The sequence below is a fragment of the Urocitellus parryii genome, chromosome 8 (genome assembly GCF_045843805.1).
Source record: "Urocitellus parryii isolate mUroPar1 chromosome 8, mUroPar1.hap1, whole genome shotgun sequence".
Taxonomy (NCBI): Eukaryota; Metazoa; Chordata; class Mammalia; order Rodentia; family Sciuridae; genus Urocitellus; species Urocitellus parryii.
In genome coordinates, this window is record NC_135538.1 from 107,091,887 (window position 1) to 107,114,171 (window position 22,285).

General features: G+C 50.4%; 1 protein-coding gene across 1 annotated transcript; it reads right to left on the reverse strand.

Moving 5' to 3' along the window:
- Window positions 1-1,971: 1,971 nt before the first annotated feature.
- Window positions 1,972-22,168, reverse strand: Capn11 (calpain 11). Its single transcript, XM_026394500.2, has 22 exons — window positions 22,136-22,168; window positions 12,931-13,181; window positions 12,531-12,600; window positions 10,926-11,044; window positions 9,830-9,963; window positions 9,502-9,670; window positions 7,441-7,524; window positions 7,262-7,347; window positions 6,974-7,048; window positions 6,669-6,829; window positions 6,306-6,481; window positions 5,076-5,087; window positions 4,554-4,765; window positions 4,223-4,262; window positions 4,059-4,124; window positions 3,917-3,974; window positions 3,756-3,817; window positions 3,249-3,317; window positions 2,759-2,837; window positions 2,550-2,663; window positions 2,135-2,193; window positions 1,972-2,023 (listed from the first exon to the last, which is right to left on the reverse strand). The coding sequence occupies exons 2-22, from the start codon at window positions 13,156-13,158 to the stop codon at window positions 2,000-2,002; spliced, it is 2,097 nt and encodes a 698-aa protein (XP_026250285.1). The 5' UTR covers window positions 13,159-13,181; window positions 22,136-22,168; the 3' UTR covers window positions 1,972-1,999.
- Between the last annotated feature and the right edge of the window lie 117 nt (window positions 22,169-22,285).

Here is a 22,285-nt window from a genome sequence, read left to right on the forward strand (position 1 = left end):
GATAAAGTGGGGAATCAAGCCTTTCAAAGGCGCTTAGAGAGTGTCATTTATCTGTCACAATGGAGGGAGGAAGGGGAGGAGAGGAAATGACTCCTGGAGAGGGGCGATGGCTGGTGATGAAGGACCGAGCGGGCGGCTTTCCACACAGGCTGATCAGGTTTGGTCTTTCAAGTCATGAAGGAGGCAGGAGCAGGGCATCTGTCACCAGCTCCAGGAGGAACGGAACTCCTGCAGGCCCCTCAGCGTTCCAGCGGAGGACCCAAGTTAGGACACCGTAGGAGGGAACTGGAGCCCAGCCGCCCTGGGAGGCTGAGAAAGTGCACGGAGGCGGGAGGGTTTGGGCTCCCCTGGGCAGGAACGGTCTCTAATTCAAGGGAGTGTGGGAGCTGTTTCTACCAAGGAATCTGAGACGCTCACACACCCAGACCCCAGTATCCCTGCCAGAGACCAGACGGGGAAGCCACCGAGAGATCTGGAAAGACAGAAGTGGGGTCACAGAGCTGCAGTAGAGCCTGAGTCTTCTTACTATGACAGGAATCTGGGACTGGGGGGGGGGGTTGCGGGTGCCTCTGCAGCAGAGATTCCAAGGTCAAAAACTATAGAGATCCAAGGACCATCCCTCCGGTGAGGGCAATAGTTTGACGGGCAATACTTTTCCAACAACAATAATAACATTTGAATCTGAATACCTTTAAGGCAGGAATGAACACTCAGTCCTCACCCCTCCCAACCTCACACCCAGGAGGTTCCTTTCACATCTCTGATCTGTCTGCTGGCTGCCACAGGTGTGGCATTTGAATTTTTGACTTTGAGACATGCAGTGCCACCTTGGGGACCCAAGGGAGAGAGGAGATGACAGAGGTGGCTCAAAGCCATGTGGCCCCTAACTTTGCCAGCCCCTTCACAGCCCTCACTGGCAGCTGACAGTTCCCTGTGCCCCCACCCCAACGCTGCTCCACCATCCAGCATACTGTACAGTTCTTACCCTCAAGGACAGAAGCAAACTTCACATCCTGGACTACCACGAATGCCAACAGCGCCCCCTAGCTATTGCAACAGCTCATATTTCTAAGCACTCTCCAGAGGTAAGGTGGTGTTATGGTTTCTATGTGAGGTGTCCCCCAAAAGCTCATGTATGAGACAATGCAAGAAAGTTCAGAGGGGAAATGATTAGGTTGGGAGAGCCTTAAACTAATCACTGAATTGATCCCTGATGGATTAACTGAGTGGTAACTGGGGGCACATGGGGTGTGGCTGGAGCCGGTGGGTCATTGGGAGTGTGGGTACATATTTTGGGGTATATATTTGTATCTGGGAAGTGGGGTCTCCCTCCATGTCTTGTGATTACCATGTGAGCTGCTTCTCTCCAATACACTCTTCCGGCCATGATGTTCCACCTCACCTCCAGCCCTGAGGAATGGAGCCAGCCTTCTGTGGAGTCAGACCTCTGAAACTGTAGTCACAGCAGTGAAAAAGCTGGCTCAAAAAGGTAGTATCTATCACCTTGCTGGGAGGGAGAGAGCTACAGGACACCTCTTTGGTGTTGGGGAAGTGACCTGAGCCCTGGCCAGTCTTTTCCTGGTATAGAAACACAGACATGGGGAAGCTAGTGGCATGTGCTCTTTATTATAATATCATCCACAGGTGAGGGAAAGGAAAGAGAAGCGATGCCACAGGAGGACTGGGTCAGCAGGCAGGTGAGTGGACAGAAAGCTGGAGGGCACCAAGTAGCTCAGGTGCCTTCCTATTCTCCGCTGTCTCACACGGGGGAACAGGAGGAAGCCTAACTTAAGTTTTAATGAAATATACTGGGATAAAATTTGAGATGGTGGGGTTGATCCAGCTACTAGAAGCTGGTGGGGGACAAAGAGCGGGAGTGGAGTAAACACAGCATCCGGGCCCAGCAGACCAGAGAGCTGAGGGCGGCGAGGGGCACCCCAACCTCCTCGGCCAGCACCCCCAGCTGGCAGAGGGAGGGAGCCAGGCTCCAGCAGAGTGCCTATATCATGGTCATCACCAGCCACTGCAGAGAGAAGAGTAGACCAGCACGTGCAGGGGAGGTGGGCGAGTGGGCGGGACCAGAGCCTGGTGGGCGGGGCAAGGGGCGGGGACATCCCCCCCCCCTCCCCTGTACCTGCTCCAAGTCCAAACGAATATAGCCAGTATTCTTGGGATCCTTGGTGAGAAAGTACACTGTTCCAGGGAGGAGGCGGGAGAAAGAGGTCGAGGCGGTCAGTGGTTTAAAGGACCCACTTCCAACAAGGTCAGAAAATGCTTGCTGCCTTCGGGATAAATCCCCTAACCCAGTGAGGAAGGAATGATCACAACTCATACACCCTTGCTAGGAGCCAGACCTGGTTCTGAGTGCTCTCCACGGATCACCTCGTTTACTCTGCACCTCCATTCCAAGGGGGCAGTACCATTATCATCCGCATTTGATAGATCGGGAAATGGAGGCACAAAGTTCTAGCGCCAGCAAGGTGAGCTGGCATTGGAACTGGGGCCACGTGCATCTGGTATGGGGGTCGATGGGCAGGTGCTTAACTCACTGTACATGGCCTTCAGTTTCAGGAAGCAGCTGATGAAGTCATCAAAATCCACAAGCATGTCATCTGCATACCTTGCCACCAGCACCTGCAGCACCTTGTTGTTCAGCTTAATGCCTGGGAGAGAGAGTGGGGAGGGGCAGAGTCCAGGGCTCTGGACAAGGCATCTGTGCTCCCAGTCCCTAACCCTTTCCTGCTTTCTCAATTGTCACCTGCTTTCTCAATTGCCGAGCGCATCTCGTAGGAGTTCAAGTTGCCTGATTGGTCCTCATCACACTCTCGGAAGATATCCTGAAGACAAATGTGGTAGGGCCATGTACATAGCATTGGTTGAAACCAAGAAATATTATAGTACAGTTGGTTCATAATAGCTGCTCAAGATCTCCAGTCCTCCCACAATGACCTACCCTATGGGCTCCCAATATTATCTAGTGATTAAGGCACTAATTCCAAGCATTGCAGGAGGGCTCTGATACAGCAGCTTGGTACTTTCTGTAGGCATCCTTCAAGACTAGCTGGTACCTGGGCCATCCTGGTTATTAAACATTTTGACCAGCTCATACATTAGCACTCCAAGACCCTCTCCTGTCATATGCCCCTATGGTCAGAGGCTCCAATTCTAGTTTCATTCCTGCTAGTCCCCACTCCTCTAGAGGACACCCTTTCCTGATTCCAATAGACTGTCCTTCTAGGGCTCTTTACCGTCCATTTCTTGATTTTTTTCCACAGGACCTGGAACTCCAAAATCCCCATCTTTCCAGATTCATCTTTCTGGGTGGGAGTAGTCAAGGATAGCAGAAAAGGGACTGAAGAGTATATCTTGGGGCAGGGAAGCAGAGAGGCTCACTGCAGGGAGCCACTGAATGGTAAAAACAGGCATCATTTTTTTGGTACCAGGGATTGAACCCAGACACACTTAACCACTGAGTTACATATCCTGCCCTTTTTATTGATTTTTTAATTTTGAGACAGGGTCTTGCTATTTGCTTAAAGGCCTTGCTCAGTTGCTGAGGCTGGCTTCAAATTTGCAATCCTCCTGCCTTAGCCTCCAGAGCTGCTGGGATTATAGGCGTGGGCCACCAAGCCTGGCAGAATGGGCATCTTTTCTGTGGCTGGCCAGAGAGGTTGCCATCTCTGGGTCAGGCTTGGGGGTGGAGGACAGGGGTGGGAGAATACCAGACAGGTCCCACCCACTAGATAGGAAGATACATCCATGAGGTTGATCATACGGCGACAGGTATCCAAGCCAAAGCCCTTGATCTTGTATTTGACTGTGAGGGAAGGAAGAAAAGATGGAATGAAGGGGATGTGGTTGAAGGTGGGGCAAACTATGTGGGGGAAGGGCTGTGAGGGTGGCAGTGGGGACTCACGTTTGAAAGCCGTTCTGTTGAGCAGTTTCTGTAGCTCATATTGGTCTATTTCCTTGTCCTAGGAAAGAGGAGGGGAAACTCCTGCTCCGGCCCCCTGAGCCCCCAGCCACACTCCTTTAGCCTCTCCCCATGGCTCTCTCACCTGGCCTGCCACTGTCTCAAACAAATTTATGAAGTCCTCATCTATGTCCTTCTTAGACGGGGTTTCCTGGGGGAAGGGAGTGGGAAAGGAACCCGGTCCAAAAAATTCTTTCATCTCTCCCAAGTGGTTTCCTTCCAACCCCCAGTCCCACAGCCTCCCCTCACCTCCTGGAGAAGCTCTTCGTAGCTGAATCCATCCAGTTCCCTAGAAGAAAAGAGAGTGAAAGCTTAGGGGTTACCAGAAGTCGAGGAGACAGAGGTTTGCAGTGGGGTCTGGGGAAGGTCATGTTGCATATTCAAAGCAACATGGAACAGCTCAGAAGGATCTAGATTCTAGTTCTACTACTATTAACTGAGACTTCACCTCCTAATGCTTCAGTTTTCCTGACTATAAAATAGGGACAATGTAGAGGAGAACCAGACGACAGCTCCACAAGCTGGATATCCTTCAGTTCTTGCTCAGGGGATCTAGAAGCAGTGAGGTATGGACCCTTACCAAGACTGGCTGTGCTTTTCAGTGAAGACCCGCAGCAGGAAGTCGGCTTCTTTATGTGGCTCAAAGGTAGAGGGGACAATGATGTATTGTCCTGGAGGCAGCCGGAGGTGGTTGCTCACCTCCCGTGAGTTGATGAAGGTCTCTGAGAAGCCGTTGTCCTGATACTTCTTGAAGAAATCCTTCTTCAAGTGCACATCCTGGACGTTCTGAAACTATATGTGCCCTGGAGGTGGGTGCAGGACTGGCATGGGAGAGCAGAGAGAGAGGGTCCCCCAAAGCAAGCAGCCTGATGGGCAGTGTTGGGATTAGGTATCAACACCAACCAACCTGTTCTGGACATGGCCCAAAGACCATGCAACCCTGGTGTGGTCTCTTCTCTCCCCGACTCCCACCAGGGCCTGAAGGGGCTGGATCCTAACCCAGTGTTTCTCAGAGCATGTTACCAAATCCCACCCTTTGACACTACACATGCAGCGGGCAGGGATTGCTGCCCAGGAACAAGCCCCATGTCTTCTTCTGTACCTCTTTTGGGACCTGGGAAGGAAAGAGAGAGGAGGTTCAGATTTTGAGAGTGATAAGGTCTGCAAAAGCCAGGTAGAGGGTGTGGGTTTGTGTGTGTGTGTGTATGTATGTATTGGGGGGGCTCTGATAGCATTAAGAATCCATTGTTGGGTTGGGGATATAGCTCAGTTGCTTGCCTCACATGCACAAGGCCCTGGGTTCAATCCCAGCACCACACACACACACACACACACACACACACACACACACACACACACACAAAGAATCTATTGTATTTATCTGGGTGCCACGGTGCCCACCTGTAATCCCATTGGCTCTGGAGGCCGAGGCAAGGAGGTTTACAAGTTCAAAACCAGCCTCAGCAACTTAACAAGGCCCTAAGCAACTCAGTGAGGCCCTAAGCAACTCAGCAAGACCCTGTCTCTATTAAATAAAGAACAAAAAAGGGCTGGGGATATGGCTTAGTGGTTAAGCGCCCCTGAGTTCAATGCCTGGTACCAAAAAACAAAACAAAGCAAATAAAAACATCCATCATATTTGGATTGTGAAATACAGTTACATAATGTTTTTCCAAGGTAGTTTTTTTTTTTTTTTTTTTGTGTGTGTGTGTGTGTGTGTGAGTTGCTGAGGATTGAACCCAGGGTCCTGAGCATGCTAGGCAAGTGTTTACCACTGAGCTATATGCTTGTTTTTGAGACAAAGTCTTGAAAACGTGGATTCAAGTGATCCTCCCACCTCAGCCTTCTGAGTAGCAGATGGCACATGCCACCACACCCAGCTCCAAATTTATAAATTTGTAAAAAGGTGAGTTAAATCGAGTTAAATTCAGTAGGATTCCAGGGGCAGTGGCATGGGCCTGTAATCCCATGTACTCAGGAGGCTGAGGCAAGAGGATTGTGAGTTCAAAGCCAGCCTCAGCAAAAGTGAGGCGCTAAGCAACTCACTAAGACCCTGTCTCTAAATAAAATACCAAATTGTGGTTTGTATACATAGTGGTTGGTACAAAATAGTGGATGTGGCTCAGTGGTCGAGCGCCACTGAGTTCAATCCCTGTGTCCTCCCCCATCAAAATGAATTAATTAAAATCTGTGAAAAGAAAACAGCATCGGAGAGCCATGGCTCTGGGGCGATGGGAACCTGGGCAGTTGGGCTGTGACCCTGAAGAAGGGCCTTCAAGGGAGGAGGCCAGAGGTGAGGGAGCAAGAGTAGCCTGACCCGCAGGGCACCCACTGGGAAGACGACAAAGCCAATGGTGTGCAGCTGCATTCCCTGGGGCCGCGCATGCCGCCAGTTCTTCTGCATCAGGGCCACCAGGCAGGTGCACACTGGGTCTCCCTCAACGTCCTCCTCCAGGTCATCCTCCTCTGGTAGATAGATCTTAAACTGAGGGTTGGTCCAGAATGTGTCTGTGGAGGAAGTGGATCAGATGGTTTTACTGGGGCAGTGCCTGCCTCCCCTACTGGCAGATGTTGGGATCGATTGGATTGACCCCTGACCTCATGCACCCTGGCCCCTGTGACCTTGCGCCCCGGGCCTGGGTTAGTGGTGAGTGTGGCTCACTGCTGGCTCCCTGCCCCGAGGCCCCTCACCTACCAGGGTGGTTCCTGCAGCCCCCCGCAGTGCTGCCCCTCCTCCAGCTGCCCTCGTAGAAGGTGGTGTGCCAGGAGCGCTTGGGGTCCCCAGAGAGCGCATCAGGGGTGAGGTTGCAGATCTCCAGGAGCGTGAAGTTGTTCATGAAGTCGTAGTAGGATATCCTGCAGGAGGGTGTCAGTGCATACCCACACCCGGGAGCGCAGAGGCCCCCCACGACCTCCCCACTGGAGGCACAGGGTGGAGGGAGGAGGGGAGCTAAGGGATGGGGCCCTGGGGAGTCAGGAGTGGACCAGAGACAAGCTCACCAGAACTCCCCATCCTCCTTCTTGTTCAGCAGCTGCTCCCGGAGCTTGGAATCCACCTCCTCCCACTCTCTGGACCTGCGGGACAGAAGGCCGCAGTAAGAGCCAGGTGGGCCAGCCTCCCCACTGGACTCCCTCCCCTCCCCCTGAAGGTCTGCCTCCCCGGGTCCTGAGTCAGGAGGATGGAGTGCCTTCAGGGAGGGGCTTGCCCTGGCACACAGTCAGTCCCTCACTGCCTGACTCCTGGGCCTGCTGAGACCTCCATCCCCCACCTGGGTCACGGGCACCTACTCGTCACTCCAGGCTCCATTCCACTCAACCCGGCCCCAGGGATTCTGGATCCGAATCAGTGTTTCCATCCTGCCCTTGAAGCGGATCTGGGAGAGGCAGGACAGGGCAGGGGCACGGGTTAGGAGAGAGGTGCCTTCCTTCCTGCTATCCTCAGGGTGGGGCTGGCTGCCAGGACTCACATCCTCAAGGCCGGTCACTGCATAAGCATGTCCTCTCACCAGCATTCTATGAGTCATGGACTCCATCTCACTGTCACTAGTGACCTACAGAGCAGAGGGGGAGAAAAGGCATTCAGGATCTGGACTGGGGCACCCCAAGAAAGGTGACAACTCTCTGGGTTCTTTTTTTTTTTTTGGTGCAGGGAATTGAACTCAAGGGTGCTTTATCACTGAGCCACATCCCCAGGGCTTTTTAATTTATTTTAATTTTTTATTTTGAGTAAAGGTCTTGCTAAGTTGCTTAGGGCCTCAATAATTTGCTGAGACTGGTCTTGAACTTGTGATCCTCCTGCCTCAGCCTCCTGAGTCGCTGGGATTACAGGCGTGCCCCACCATGCCTGGCCCTTGGGTTCTTTTTTTTTTTTCTTTAAAATTAAACTTTGTATTTTGAAGTAATGGTAGATTCACATACGGTTGTAAGAAATAACACACAGAGATAGAGTAACATCTTACAAAACTAGATAATGTCAAAACCAGGATGTTGACCTTGATGCAATCCATTAACCTTGCATGCTTTCCCTAGTTTTATTAGCTCTCACTGAGTGTGTTCTGTGCAGTTTTCTCACGTGTGTGGTTTGGTGTGCCCACCACCATAGTCAAGTACTTCCGTAAAGTCAAGTACAGAACATTTCCCTCAATATAAGCAGCCCTTATGTTGCTTATAAACAACCCATCTCTTTTTCCCTAGCCAACAACATCCAGAACTTATTCTCCAGTTCTAATATTTTGTCATTTCAAGAATGTCAAATAAATGGGGCTGGATGTGGTTGCTGTGTAATCCAGCAACTTTAGCAACTTGGGAAGCTGAGGCAGGAAGATCACAAATTTTAGGCCAGCCTCAGAAACTTAGTGAGACCCTGACTCAATATAAAAAAAAAATAATAAAAAGGATTGAGGAAGTAGCTTGGTGGTAAAGTGCCCTTGAGTTTAGTTCCCAGTGGGGAAAAAAAAGAATGTCATGTAATGGAATCACAGGATCAGTGTGCGACCTTCTGGAGTTGACTTGTTTTCATTCAGCTAATGCCCTAGAGAGCCAGCTTAGCTGTTACAGCTATCAATAGTTTGTTTCTTTTTATGGCTGAGTAGTATTTCATGGTGTGTAATCATCACAGGTCATCTAGCCATTTACCTGCTGAAGGACTAGTTTGATTTGTCTTTTTTACTACTAGGAATAAAGTTGCCATAAGCATCTGGGTAGGGGGCTTTGTGTGGACCCCAAATCTTAATTTCTCTGTGATAAATGACCAAGAATACAATTGCTGGGTCATATGGTAGCACTCTGGGTTCATTTTTTAAAAATAGGTATTTGTTGGGTGCCTATTAGATGGTAGGTCTTGTCTAAAGTCCCAGGGTCCAGCAGTGGATGATGACACAAATAAGATCCCTGCCCACATGCAACATAAGCATGTATAGATACATAGGTAAGCAAGACATTTCAGGCCACAATAAAGGTTGAAGAAGAAAATCAGAACAAAGTAGAAGCCTTGCGTGGTGGCGCACGCCTGTAATCCCAGTAGCTCAGGAGCCTGAGGCAGGAGGATCGAAAGTTCAAGACCAGCCTCACCAACTTAGTGAGGCCCTAAGCAACTCAGTGAAAGCCTGTCTCAAATAACAACAACAACAATAACAAACTTGGCGAGGCCTAAGCAACTCAGCAAGACTCTGTCTCTAAATAAAAAATCAAGGCTGGGGATATAGCTCAGCTGGTAGAGAGCTTGCATTGCATGCACAAGGCCCTGCGGTTCAATCCCCAGCACCACCCCTCCCTCCCAAAAAATCAAAAGGTCTAGGGATGTGGCTCAGTAGTTAAGCACCCCTGGGTTCAATCCCTGGTGGCCCCCTAAAACAAAAACAAAGTAGAAAGTACATCAACTGGGAGTCAAGGAAGGCTGACCCGAGAAGGGGACAGCTGAACTGAAAGGGGAGTGAGAAGGTATGCATACAAATAGCTGGGGAAATAGCTTTCTAGGTGAAAGCAGCAACAGGTGCAAAGGCCCTGAGACAGGCCCAAGCTTGGCTTACTTCAATGGAGCAGCCCATGAGGGAGGATCGATCCATGGCCTTCCTAAAGAGTCTCAGCATGTTATCAGGGGGCCTCAAGAGATTGAGGCTCTGGGCCACTCCACCGGTGAAGTCTTCAAAGCCCTCCGTGGTGCTGCCCCCTGCCAGTGCTTCATAAGACCCGCTCAGCCTGTGGGTACAGAGATGGAAGTGTGAGGACTTGGGGAGGGAGGGGAGGGAGGCCCCGCGCTGCACACCACACCCCGCCTCTTTCTCTGCCTGAAGCAGCCCACTGTAGGGCAAGCCCCCCCCCCCCCCCCCCCCCCCCCCCCGTGGCCCGGGCACTCACTTGGCGTAGGCCTTCTCCAGCAGGGCGCTCCAGAACTCGGAGCGCTCCGAGGAGTGCACGAACACCAACTTGGCGTTCTTGGTGGGCAGCCGGTCATCCACCACCACGTCCGTCCACTGCCCAAACTGCCAGATCTGTGGGCACCAAGGTGGGCCTCAGTGGGGCAGGGGCATCGCTCAGCCCCCGGTCCCCAGCGCTACACACACACACACAGACACACACACACACACAGACACACACACACACACAGACACACACACAGACACACACACACACAGACACACACACACACACACACACCACGTGGGAATCCTGTCACCTGAGCGCCTCCTGGTGGCCAGGCCCAGTAACACGCCAGCCACGGAACCCCACTCCCTGCAAAGACTGAACAGTGGGGGAAAGACCTAGAAAATCTTGAATGCCGACCCCCAGCCTCCTTCCCGTCCTGCCTGGTCTCCAGGTGACCCCATCCCCTCTTGACCGAAGGGCCTCCTCTAAAAAGAGGCAGCTTTGCCAGGATCTCTGAGATCTTAAAATCTCCTACTACTATTCTTAGAAATATTTTATGACATGGGTAATTGTCCAAATGTTACCAAGGGACAGATCACAAACATTAAGTGACAGAGATTACTGACATCACTCACACACACACACACACACACACACACACACACACACACACACTCCGCATACACAAATAATGAGGAGGAGAGAAAGAGAAGGGAGAAGAACCATGAATTCATAACTATTTTCTTTGGGGGCTTCAACAATCAGCCGCCGTGATTTCTTTCGGGAACAGTTTCACTTCTCTGATCATGAGGCCCAAAGCCATCCCAGTCATGTTATTTTTGAAAAAGAAAATAAAAGCCCACTCTTCAGGAGGCTGAAGCAGGAGGGTCATCAGTTAGAGGCCAACCTGGACAACTTAGCAAGACCCCAAAAGAAAAAAATAAAGAGAAATGTCTGGAATTGTGGCCCAGTGGTCAAGTCCAGCCCCCAGACCATAATAAAATAAATATGCACCTACGAATTCTCTCTCCTTCGCTCCCCCCGACACCTCCCACAAAGCAACTCTGTTTCTCACCCTGCTCCTCACCTGAAAATGGAAGATGCCCGCATAGTTCTTCCTGAAACTCTGTTCCCTGGGCACCACTCGGTACAGCAGTTTGGGATACGAGGTGAGGGAGCCAATGGCAGCCAGCAGCCAGCAGTCCCCTGGAAGGCAGGCAGGGCTTTTCCCCCTGAGCACCCACATGTGTGGGTGGATCCCCGAGTCCCTGCCCTGGGGGAGCAGGAACCTGGCCTTGGCACCTCGCTCCCAGCAGAGCCGCCCTTGCTCGGCCCCCTGTTTTGTTTTGGGAGATAGTGACAAACCGGAGCCCTAAGCTTGTGTCTGGGGGAGTTCCGGGGGAGGTGGTTTTGTTCTCGGATCCCCTCCCTGGGACCTGCTTTCTTTGGGAGAGACTCAACAGGCTCCTGTCCCTCCACCACAGCCAGTCCCCCCTCCCACTGCGGAAGCTCCATCTGGACACCAGTGAAGTCCCCAGGACTAGCTGTGCCTGGGGCCCAAGGGCAGTGTGTGTGGCCTGAGGCTTGACTTCAATGGAGCCTGTGGGAGGACAGCACCGTGAGTCACCCACTGCCATCTGCCTCTCGGGTTCAGCTCTCATTAGTGGGCCAGGAAGCAGGTGCCTGGGTGGGCCCCCAGGGCCAGGCTGAGCAGAGGGCACAGGCAGAGCTCTGTGATCACCAGTGACCTTCTGGAGGGAGGCAGAGGGCAGGAAGGAAAGCTCAGTGTGCCGCAGACCCACCAGCACCAGGGTCTCCTCCTAGAACCAATGCCCCTGCAGCCCAGCGAGACACAGAGGCAGCCGTGGGGCCCGAGGTCTCCTTGGACTCTACCATGGCCACACACCCTTTTTCTCTGCCACAAGTGGGGACAGACTTCATTCCTAGGGGAAGCCAACCCTGGTTTCATCTCTAAAGAGGCAACAGGGAGTTGGAGGAAACTTTGGAACAGGACCAGGCTTAGGAAGGAAGACCTGTCCATGCATCCTGAGGGTCAGTGGGTCAGATGGAGTCAGTTGCTCTCTTATTTGAGGCCCTGGATTGAGTAGGCTGTAGCACCATCAGTGGTTGGAAAACCTGTCCACCAAAGTTTGGCTCTCCCTCCCTCAAAAGATGGTGCCTACTTCTCATCCTCTTGAATGTGTACCAGACTCAGGGCTTGCTTCTAATGAATGGAAGTCACACTGTGGGACTCCTGAGACTAGGTCCTAAAAGGCTTCCTCCTTAGCTCTCTTGGATCACTAACTTTGATCCCATGCTGTGTGGACTCTCAAGCAAACCCACGAGGAGCCAAAAGCCAAGGCGCTGAGCCTCCTACTCGGTGAGGGTGCCATCTTGGAAGCAGACCACCAGACTCAGGGAACCCTCAGAGGAACACAGTAAAGCCGATGACCTCAACAGTGGCCCACTCAGAGCCGCTTAGCCATGCTGCTTTGGAATTCCTGACTCACAGAAACCTTGAGATAAGAAACGCCTCTTGATGTTTTTAACTCACTAAGCGTTGAATAGTTCATTATTATCAATACAGCACCCCCGGCAGACCCCCCAAACCCAGACTGCAGTAGGTATCCCCACCAACCCTCTCCCCGGCCTCTCTGCAGTGGAGACCAGCTTCCCCCTGCTCCCCACTCACCGAGTACCCCTTGGCAGATGTCTGTGGGAGAGACCCCATTTGCGATGAACTGGGGGTTGCTTGTAATATCCTGCAGCGAAGGAACAAAGGTGTCAGGGGGCCCAGGACACCTGCTGCCTGCTGCCCTCACACTTTGACTAGGGACTGGTGTTCCCTCCAAGTTCCAGGGGGATAGATGAGAGGAGGGAGGGGGAGGTGCAGGGCCCATGGGACATGGCGAGGCTGGGGTAGCGGAGCTTGGTGAGTGACCTCTCAAGGGTAACCTGTGGCCGAAGTGCATTCAGAACTGTCCCCAGCTCTGATGGAGGTGGAACCCAGGGGTCAGGATAAGGTGGTGTCGGGGACTGGAGATGATAAAAGTCCCCTCCCATGAGCCCACACCTTCCCCCACAGTGCCCACCTTGGGCCGCTGCCACAAGATGTTCTGAACACTCCTGGAGTTGGGGCCCAGATCCTTGAAGCCCAGGGAACTGGGTACTGCAGGGAATAGGGGGTCTTCAAACAGCTCGCCCATGCTAAGGCAGTCTGCTTGCAGCTCCTCAAAGTCCTGGTTTCTGTAGTTTTGGGCATTGTTGTGTTGGCCGAGTCCCTTGGCCTTGAGTCGGTTATGGCTTATGTGGGCAAACATGCCCTTATTAATAAAATCGGTGTCTGCTCAATAATAAAAAGACAGATAACCTAATTATAAATGGAATTGGTATTTTTCAGAAGATATACAAATGATCAACAGTCACATGAAAAAAAGCTCAGCAACATTCCTCATCGGGGAATCACTGAGTCAAGACCACAGTGAGAGCCGGGCGCTGTGGCGCACTCCTGTAATCCCAGCAGCTTGGGAGGCTGAGGCAGGAGGATAGCAAGTTCAAAGCCAGCCTCAGCAAAGGTAAGGCGCTAAGCAACTCAGTGAGACCCTGTCTCTAAATAAAATCAAAATAGGGCTGGGGATGTGGCTCAGTGGTTGAGTGCCCCTGAGTTCGCTCCCCCCAAAAAAAACCCCACAGTGAGGTTTAACCTCACACCCACCAGGTGACTGTGATAGAAGTGCTGGTGAGGACTTGGAGAAACCGGGAACCTCGTGTGCTGCCAGTGGCAATGGAAATGATGCAGCCCCTTTGGTTTTACTTATTTACTTGCTTATTTGTTTATTTTTTGTGGTGTTGGAGATCAAATCTGGGGCGTCCATCTTGCTAGGCCAGAACTCTTACCATGGACCTGTCTCCAAGGTGGCCACTCAGAAAAACAGCCTGGCTGTTTCTCCAACAGTGAATCATAGAGCTGCCGTATGACCCAGCAAATCCACTTCTACCACGTGCCCGAGAGAGGGGAAAATAAATGTCCACACCAAAATCTGTTCACGAATGTTCATGGTAGCATTATTCATAATAGCTAAAAAGTGGGGAAAAAACTCCAAAAAAAGATCCATCAGTTGATGAATGGACAAACAAAACATGCATTATACATGTAATAAACAAACAAACAAACAAACAAACAAAAAAACCAAATGAAGTAGGGACATACGCTACAACATGGATGAACCTTAGGAACATGCTAAACCAACTAGACGGGATGGTGCTCGCCTGTTGTCCCAGGGATTCGGGAGGCTGAGACAGGAGGATCGAAAGTTGGAAGCCAGCCTGGGCAACTTATTTATATTCTAAAAATATTTTAGAAAAGGCTGGGGATGTAACTCTGTGAGAGAACATCTGTCTAGCATGCTCAAGGACATGGGTTCAACCCCTGGTCCCACAAAACAAAAAACAAAAGCAAAACATGCTGAACCAAAAAGGCCAGTCCACAAAAACTCCATATTGTGTGATTCCATGTAGACAGACCGTGTGAAATAGGCCTGGGGTGTGGCTCAGGGGCAGAGGCCTGCCTAGCATGTGGCAAACCCTGGGTTCAATAATCCCCAGTACTGAAAGAGAGAGAGAGAGAGAGAGAGAGAGAGAGAGAAAGTCCAAAATAGGCAAATTTATGTAGACACAGAAATTACAGAAAAGAGGAGTTCAAGCAGAAAGAAATGATAGTGAGAGGAAAATACTAATTACTTTGATTTGAGCAGTGCACACTGGTGCGTTGAAATGACACAATAAACCCCATTGATGTATACAGTTAATATGTTAAAAAAATTGTAAACAAAAAACAAAGAAGAAAAGAAAGTAGATTAGTGGTAGGGCTTAGGAGGGCAGAGGGGTTGCTGCTGGTGGTTTCTTTTGGAAGGTCATGAAGATGATGTAAAATCGACTGTGGTGATGGATGTGTGACTGTAAACACTGGTCTCTTAGTATCCACAGGGCATGGGTTCCAGGACCATGTGCCCATATCAGAATCAGAAGGTGTTCAAGTACCTTACATAAAATGGCATAGTATTTTCATATAATCTACACACATCCTCCCCTCTGCTTTTGTGTGTGTGTGTATGGGGTGGGGTACTGGGGATGAGACCCAGGGCCTTACATATGCTAGGCAAGCACTCTACCACTGAACCACATCCGCAGCCTTTTAAATTTTTTCTGTTGAGACAGGGTCTCACTAAATTTCTCAGGCTGGTTTAAATTTGTAACTCTCCTGCCTCAGCCTGCGTCACTGGGATTACAAACATGTGCCACCACACCCAGTCTACCGCTTCCTTTGCATGGATTTAGTGTAAGTACTCTGTGTGACAAATTTATTTTGGTTTTTGGAATTTTCTGTAGTTTTTCCCTTGAATATTTTCAACCTGGGGTTTGTCGAATCTGTGAATGTGAAACCCATGGATATAAAAGATTGTGTATTGAAAGACAGTGGGTTGTACACTTATTTTTTCCCCTTGTGCAGGAGATTGAACCCAGGGATGAACCACTGAGCTATATCCTCAACCCCTTTGTTTTGAAACAGGGTCTTGCTAAGTTGCTGAGGCAGGCCTTGAACTTGGGATCCTCCTGTCTTAGCCTCCTGAGTAGCTGAAATTACAGGGGTGTGCCATCATATCCACAAGAGTTGTAGTTAAATGGGTAAACTGTACAGCATATGAATTATATTTCAATAAAATTATTTAAAAAGTTGCCTCCACAACTACTTGTGTGTGTGTGTGTGTGTGTGTGTGTGTGTGTGTGTGTTATTTATTTATTTTTTTGAGACAGTGTCGACAGATTGCTAAGGCTGGCTTCAAACCTGAGATCCTCCTGTCTTAGCTCCTGAGCCACTGGGATTACAGGCGTGCACCACCATGCTTGGCTAACCATGCTTGGCTAACCATATACATACTTAACTTTTCATATTTGGGAAATGATTACATTGCTATTTCTTGATTTTTAACTTTCGGTGAATGCTCTACCACTGAGCTACACCCGCGAACCCTGAAATGCTGTGATGATTGTCAAACAGCAATTTTGAACTGGAAATCAGGGATTATGGCTTCTACTGCTCATCCCATCTTCCTGTGACTGCTAACTTTATTATGGGATCACATACACATAAAATGAGATATTTGAAAAAGGAAAAAAGAAATGGCCTCCAGACCCAGAGTTTGTGGGGAGAACAGAAATAATGGTGCATAGAGAGGGTGGGAGGGCAGAGGGGAAGGGTTGCTGGGGACAGGGTGGGTGGATGGGGGAGAGTCCAAATTAGGCAATGGCCTAGTGGGGAGTGGGGAGCCTTAGAGTAAGTCAGGTAGTTGGAGACCCAGGGTGCCCTGCCCACAGCTCTGCCACCCCAAACCACAACGTGCTTCTGTCCCACCCACACGCACATGCACTGCACACCATACCACGCATGCGCATGTGCACCCCTCCACCCGACCCTCCTCCCTGTCACCTGGAGCGCTCAGGGGAAGGGAAGGGGTGGGGCAGAGAGAGGAGTGGAGGAGGAGGAGGAGGAAGAGGAGGTGAGACCCCAGGGAAACAATTGGCTGTGAATCTCAGGCTCCACCCATGCAGGTACTGACCCCCTCAGCCTCCCCAAGTTTTCAGCAGGGTGCAGAACAGTGTGGTGCTGGGGCCTGGGAGGGTTCAGAGTGAGAAGAGAAGGGGCAGCTACAGAGGGGGGCTGGAGGACCCCGTGATTGTCAGAGGTGAGACCCCACAGAGGGAGGAGCAGGCGTCTCCGTTTAACACAACAGAGCTTGGACTTCAGACGCAGTGGCAGTGAGAGGGGTCCCTGGAAAGCCCTGATCACCAAGAGAGGGAGCAGAGGCGTACCCCAGGTCACAGAGCACCAGGCCAGAGTCCAAAAAAGACTGACTGCAGGCCCTTAATCTCTTCTCGCCTTGGCTTCTCCATCTTCAGAATGGGTGATAGCCTAAGGCATCTGCAGTGGGTTTGGGGCACAAAGCATATTCAATTTTTTTTTTTTTTTTTGGTGCCAGGGATTGAACCCAGGGGCACATAACCACTGAGCAACATCCCCAGCCTTTTTATATTTAGAGACAGGGTCTCGCCAAGTTGCCTAGGGCCTTGCTAAGTTGCTGAGGCTGGCTTTGAACTTACGATCCTCCTGCCTCAGTCTCCCTGGGGTTATGGACCCGGCTAAAAAAGTTAACTTTAAAGAGCAAAAGTCATTTGATAATCTAGGCCAGGAGAATAATTTCCTAACCTGCCCCTTTCTTTAAGCGTCCTCTCTCCCTACTGGTTCCCCACAGGCTTGGTTGAGATTTTCTTAAACGCAAGCTGACTGCAGCTACTCCCCTTACCTGCCCAGTCCTTTAAATGGCTCGCCTCTTGTTAGCTTGACAAACCCAAACCAGGCTGCCACTTTCTGGCTCAGCACCTTGGTGTCCAGGCTGCTTTTGTCCCTCAGTGACATTGGACTGTTCCCACTGCTGTGCCTCTGCCTGGACTCATCCCTGATCCTGTGCATACACTGTGTCCCCCCGGAAGAGCCTTGCTTAGCCTCCAGTCCCTGCTCCATTCAGCCCCACCCTCAACTCTGTGGAGCCTCCACTGATGTATCCAAGCAAAGCTTGGGGCTGCTTAGCCTAACACTTTCTTTCATTTATTTTTATTTTTTAAATTCTTCTTAGCTATACATGAATGACAACAGAGTGTATTTTGACGTACATACATAGGGTATAACTTCCCATTCTTGTGGTTGTACATGAGGTGGGGTCGCACTGGTCGTGTATTCATATATGAACATGGGAAAGTATGTTGATTCATTCTACTGTCTTTTCTATTCCCATCCCCGCTCCCTTCCCTTCATTTCCCCTTGTCTAATCCAACTGACTTCTATCTCCCCCCCTTATTGTGTGTTAGCATCTGCATATCAGAGAGAATATTCAACCTTTGGTTTTAGGGATTGGCTTATTTCGCTTTAGCATGATAGTCTCCAGTTCCATCCATTTACCAGCAAATGCTATAATTTCATTTTTCTTTAGCTAAGTAATATTCCGTTGTGTATATATACCGCATTTTCTGTATTCATTCATCTGTTGAAGGTTGGTTCCAAGGCTTGGCTATGATAATGTTTTTTTTCCAAGTGACACTCAATACTGCCTGCCAGCTCTGAGTTGACCTGTCTGATCCCCTGGGAGCCTGTGAGCTCTCAAAGGTGGAGGTAGAGTCACCTTGTACCCCCCTGGGTTTCCTCTACATCATCTAACACCTGGTCTCCCAGCAGGGGCAGAAAAATGCTTTCAATGAATGAATGAACCAATGCCTTGCTTTTCGAAGTACTGTTTGTTTGCTTGTTTGTTTTTGTACTGGGGATTGAACCCAGAGCTACCTCTTTGGCCTTTTTATTTTTTATTTTGAGAAAGGGTCTCACCAAGTTGTTGAGGGTCTTGCTAAATTGCTGAGGCTGGCCTCAAACTTTTGATCCTCCTGCCCCAGCCTCCCACATTGCTGGCATTACAGGCGTGTGACACTGCACTGGCTCTAGTGGTTTTTGGTCTGCGTTTTCTCTCTCTTGCCGGCTCTCACCCCCTGTCCTGCTAGTGTCTGGCATACTATGTATTTTGTTTATCATTGTGTCCCTCATGAAGGAAGATCATGAGAGAGCAGGGAATTTTGGTCCATTTTGTTTGCTTCTGTATTTTGCACATAGTAGGTGATCAATAAGTGTTTTGAATGATTTCTCTAAGCAGTTCTGGAAGGAAGAAATTTATGCTTCTTAGTGTCTCCCATAGGAAGGGCCTAATAACAAGGCTGTGAAGGGATACATGGGGATGTGGCTCATTCTTGGACTCCCCATTCCATTGGGGAGCCCCTTCACAAGCACATCCCGGAGCAGCACTGGAATCCCCTGGAACACTCAGACTCTTACCCAGCACTGTCCCTGTGCTTACACCTGGACTGGGCATCAAAAAGACCTGGGCTCAGACTAGGGAAGCCAGAGTTGGTGTCAGGATGAGCAGGTTCTCGATCATAGCACATAGGTCTCTATGGGGTCCCTTTTGGGGGTCCCTGGAGCCTGGAGGCTCCTGGTCCCCCACTAAGGAAAGTTTCTTAAGAATCAGGTGCATTGGTGCACACCTGTAGTCCCAGCTATTTGGGAGGCTGAGGCTGAGGATCACTTGAGTCTAGGAGTTGAAGACCAGACTGGGCAACATAGCAAGACCCTCTTGAAAGAAAAAAAAAAAAATCAGGATGGAGAAAGACTCAGAATCCTGTGCTTTTCTTCTTCTGCAGAGCCTGCAGTTGGATTTGGGAGTTTCCCATTAGGCCTCCACTTACAGGGACAGGTAGATGCTGAGGGCTCAGAAGCAGGGAAGCTGGGTCTAGGGCCCCATGGCCTCAGAGTGACACAGCTTCTTTCCTCCCACCCTGGGGGGGGGCAGTACTGAGCCCCTTGGCTGACTGGCTGCCCCCAGGGCACCCCACACCATGGGACTAGGCTCTGCCAGCATCCACCTCCCTCTGTCTCAGCCCACTCTCCCAGGGCCCCTCCACCCCACCCAGGCTTGCTCCAGGTGGGACTACTCCTTCCACGTTCCCAGACCTGCTTTTCTAGGCTCGGGGGAGATTTTCTGTTTCCTGAGTTTATTTCTCTAGTGGCCTCCTTGAGCCTCCCTTTTGCAGGTGCCTTCCCCAGGCAGCCATGATGGTGGGGGGGTGGGCCCCTCTGCTGTCCCCTCAGTGGGCTGCAGGAGGAAGCGTTCCTGCCAACTGGTCTGACCATCAGGAGCCTGTTGTTTCCCAAACAGTCTGAGGAAGAGGCCCAGCTCTCTTCCTTAGGGAGCACTCAGTCTGACGGAGGCCACAGCACCATTTCTGGAGGGAGGCTCTAGTCTACAGGAGGGACCGGCGTGCGGCAAAGGCCCCGTTAGTGCCTACCTGTGGAGTACAGCATGCTGGTGGCTTTCCTGGTATGTGACTACTTGACAGTTGAAGGTTCTGGGGGGAGGAGGAGCAGAGGCACCCCTCCCCCATCCCAGAACTCTCCCCTGGCGGGGTGTGTTTAACTGCTGCCTCCCCCTTCTCGCCTTCCCACTTGTCCTCACCCAACTGGTTCTGCCAGTAAATGGCCCCTTCCTTATCTGTCAGTCCCAGGTCCCACACCCAGCAGCCTCTCTCTCAGTCCAAGGCTAGCTGGGGGTTTTTTGGTACTGGGATTGAACCCAGGGGCACTTTACCACTCAGCCACACACCCAGCCCTTTTTATTTAATTAATTTATTTATTTGGTATCTGGGATTGAACCCAGGACTGCTTAAACACCGAGCCACACCCCTAGCCCTTTGTTATGTTTTATTTAGAGGTAGGGTCTCACTGAGTTGCTGAGGCAGGCTTTGAACTTGCAATCCTCCTGCTTCAGGCTTCCGACCTGCTGGGATTGCAGGCGTGGGCCACTGAGCCTGGCTTGTTTTATTCTTAATTATTATTATTATTTTGGCATCAAGGATTAAACCCAGGGGTGCTTAACCACTGAATCACATCCCCCGCCCTTTTAATTTTTTTTTTTTTTTTTTAATTTTGAGACAGGGCCTCGCTAAATTGCCCAGGCTGGCCTTGAACCTGTGATCCTCTGCCTCAGCCTCCTGAGTTGCTGAGATTAAGCATGTCCAGCAAGGCTAGTTTTTTTTTTTGGAAAGTCTTCTTTCCAATGTTCCCACTGACATGCAGTGTGGCACTGCTGTCTCCACATGGCACTCTCCTGTGTGCTGTCTTGGTCATTGTCTCCTCCTCCTCCATCTTCTTCTACTGGGGATTGAACTCAGGGGTGCTTTACTAAACACTGAGTTACATCCCCAGCCTTTTTAATTTTTTTTTCTCTTTGCGTATTTTTACTGGTGCATTGTAGTTGTACATGTGACAGGTTTTGTTGTGACACGTCTGTGCAGGCACACAGTGGAGCAGTATAATTTGGGCAATATCAGTTTCTTCTCCCATCCCGTGGTCCCTTGCCTCTTCTGATGGTCCTTTGATTTTCATGAGATCTCCGCCCCACCTTTCTTTTCCTTTTTCCTCTCTAGCTTCCACATAGGAGAGGAGACTCATGACCCTTGACCTTCTGAGTTTGGCTTATTTCACTTCACATAAGGGTCTCAAGTTCCATCCCTTTTCCTGCAAATGACACTTTCTTTATGGCTGAATAAACCCCATTGTGTATCTATACCACATTTTCTTTATCCATTCATCTGTTGATGGGCACCTAGACTGGTTCCATAGTTTGGCCATTGTGAACTGTGTTACTATAAACATGGGTATTCATGTGTCACTGCAGTATGATGACATTATTTATTTTTAATTTTTTTTTGGTGGTGCTGGGGATCAAACCCAGGGCCTTGTGCAAGCAGTCTACCAACTGAGCTAATATCAGCCCAGTATGATGATTTAATTCTCTTCCTTTTTTTTTTTTTTTTTTTGGTACCAGGGATTGAACCCAGGGGTGCTTTACCACTAAGCCACATCCGCAGTGCCCTACCTTATTCAGTTTTTAAAATTTTTATTAATTGTTGATGGACCTTTATTTCTTTATTTATATGTGGTGCTGAGAACCAATCCCAGTGCCTCACACATGCTAGACAAGTGCTCTATTACTGAGCCACAACCCCAGCCCCTCCAAGCCTCCTTTTTATATTATATTTAAAGACAGGCTCTCACTGAGTTTGCTTAGGGTCTTGATAAACTGTTGGTGCTGGCTTTGAACTCACGATCCTCCTGCCTCAGCCTCCTAAGCTGCTGGGATCACAGGCATGAGCCACTTTGTCCAGTGATTTTTTTTTTTATAGTCCTGGAGATTTAAGGTGTGTGGATGGGCGCTCTACCACCGAACTAGTATGTCCCCAGCCCTTTTTACTCCTTATTTTGAATGACGGTCTCCCTAAGTTGCCTGGGCTGGTCTTAAACTTGTGATCCTCCAGCCTCAGCATCTCCCTGTGGCCCAACCCCTGGCTGGGTTCGTAGGTGTGCACCACTGTGTCTGGCTTGAGTTGGGTCTTCTGACTAGAGGGTGGGAAGGGGGCTGCTCAGGGAGGGCTCAGACATCTCTGGGGACATGGGGCTGCAGGGGGGATTCCACTCTGAGATGCTCAGGAGGGCCTCCCCCAGTGTGGAGCTTATGGCTTTGTCTCCTGACTGTTGTCCTGTTTGTGGGACTCTGGGGACAGTCAGAGGGGCTGGCATCGTCTCTCCTGCCTCTGAGACCCCTGAAGTCTGTCCCCGGAGGTTCCAGACGAGAAGCCCCTTACCCTGGCTCCCGCAGGGAGTGGGAGCAGGTCCTCTGGTTGAACAGAGGGTAAGGTGAGGGTCCAGCCCGTGCGACTGGGGCACAGTACAGATCAGATAGAGTTTTTCTTTCTGTTTTATTTTAAAGGAAAAAAAAAAAAACAGTGCAAAAA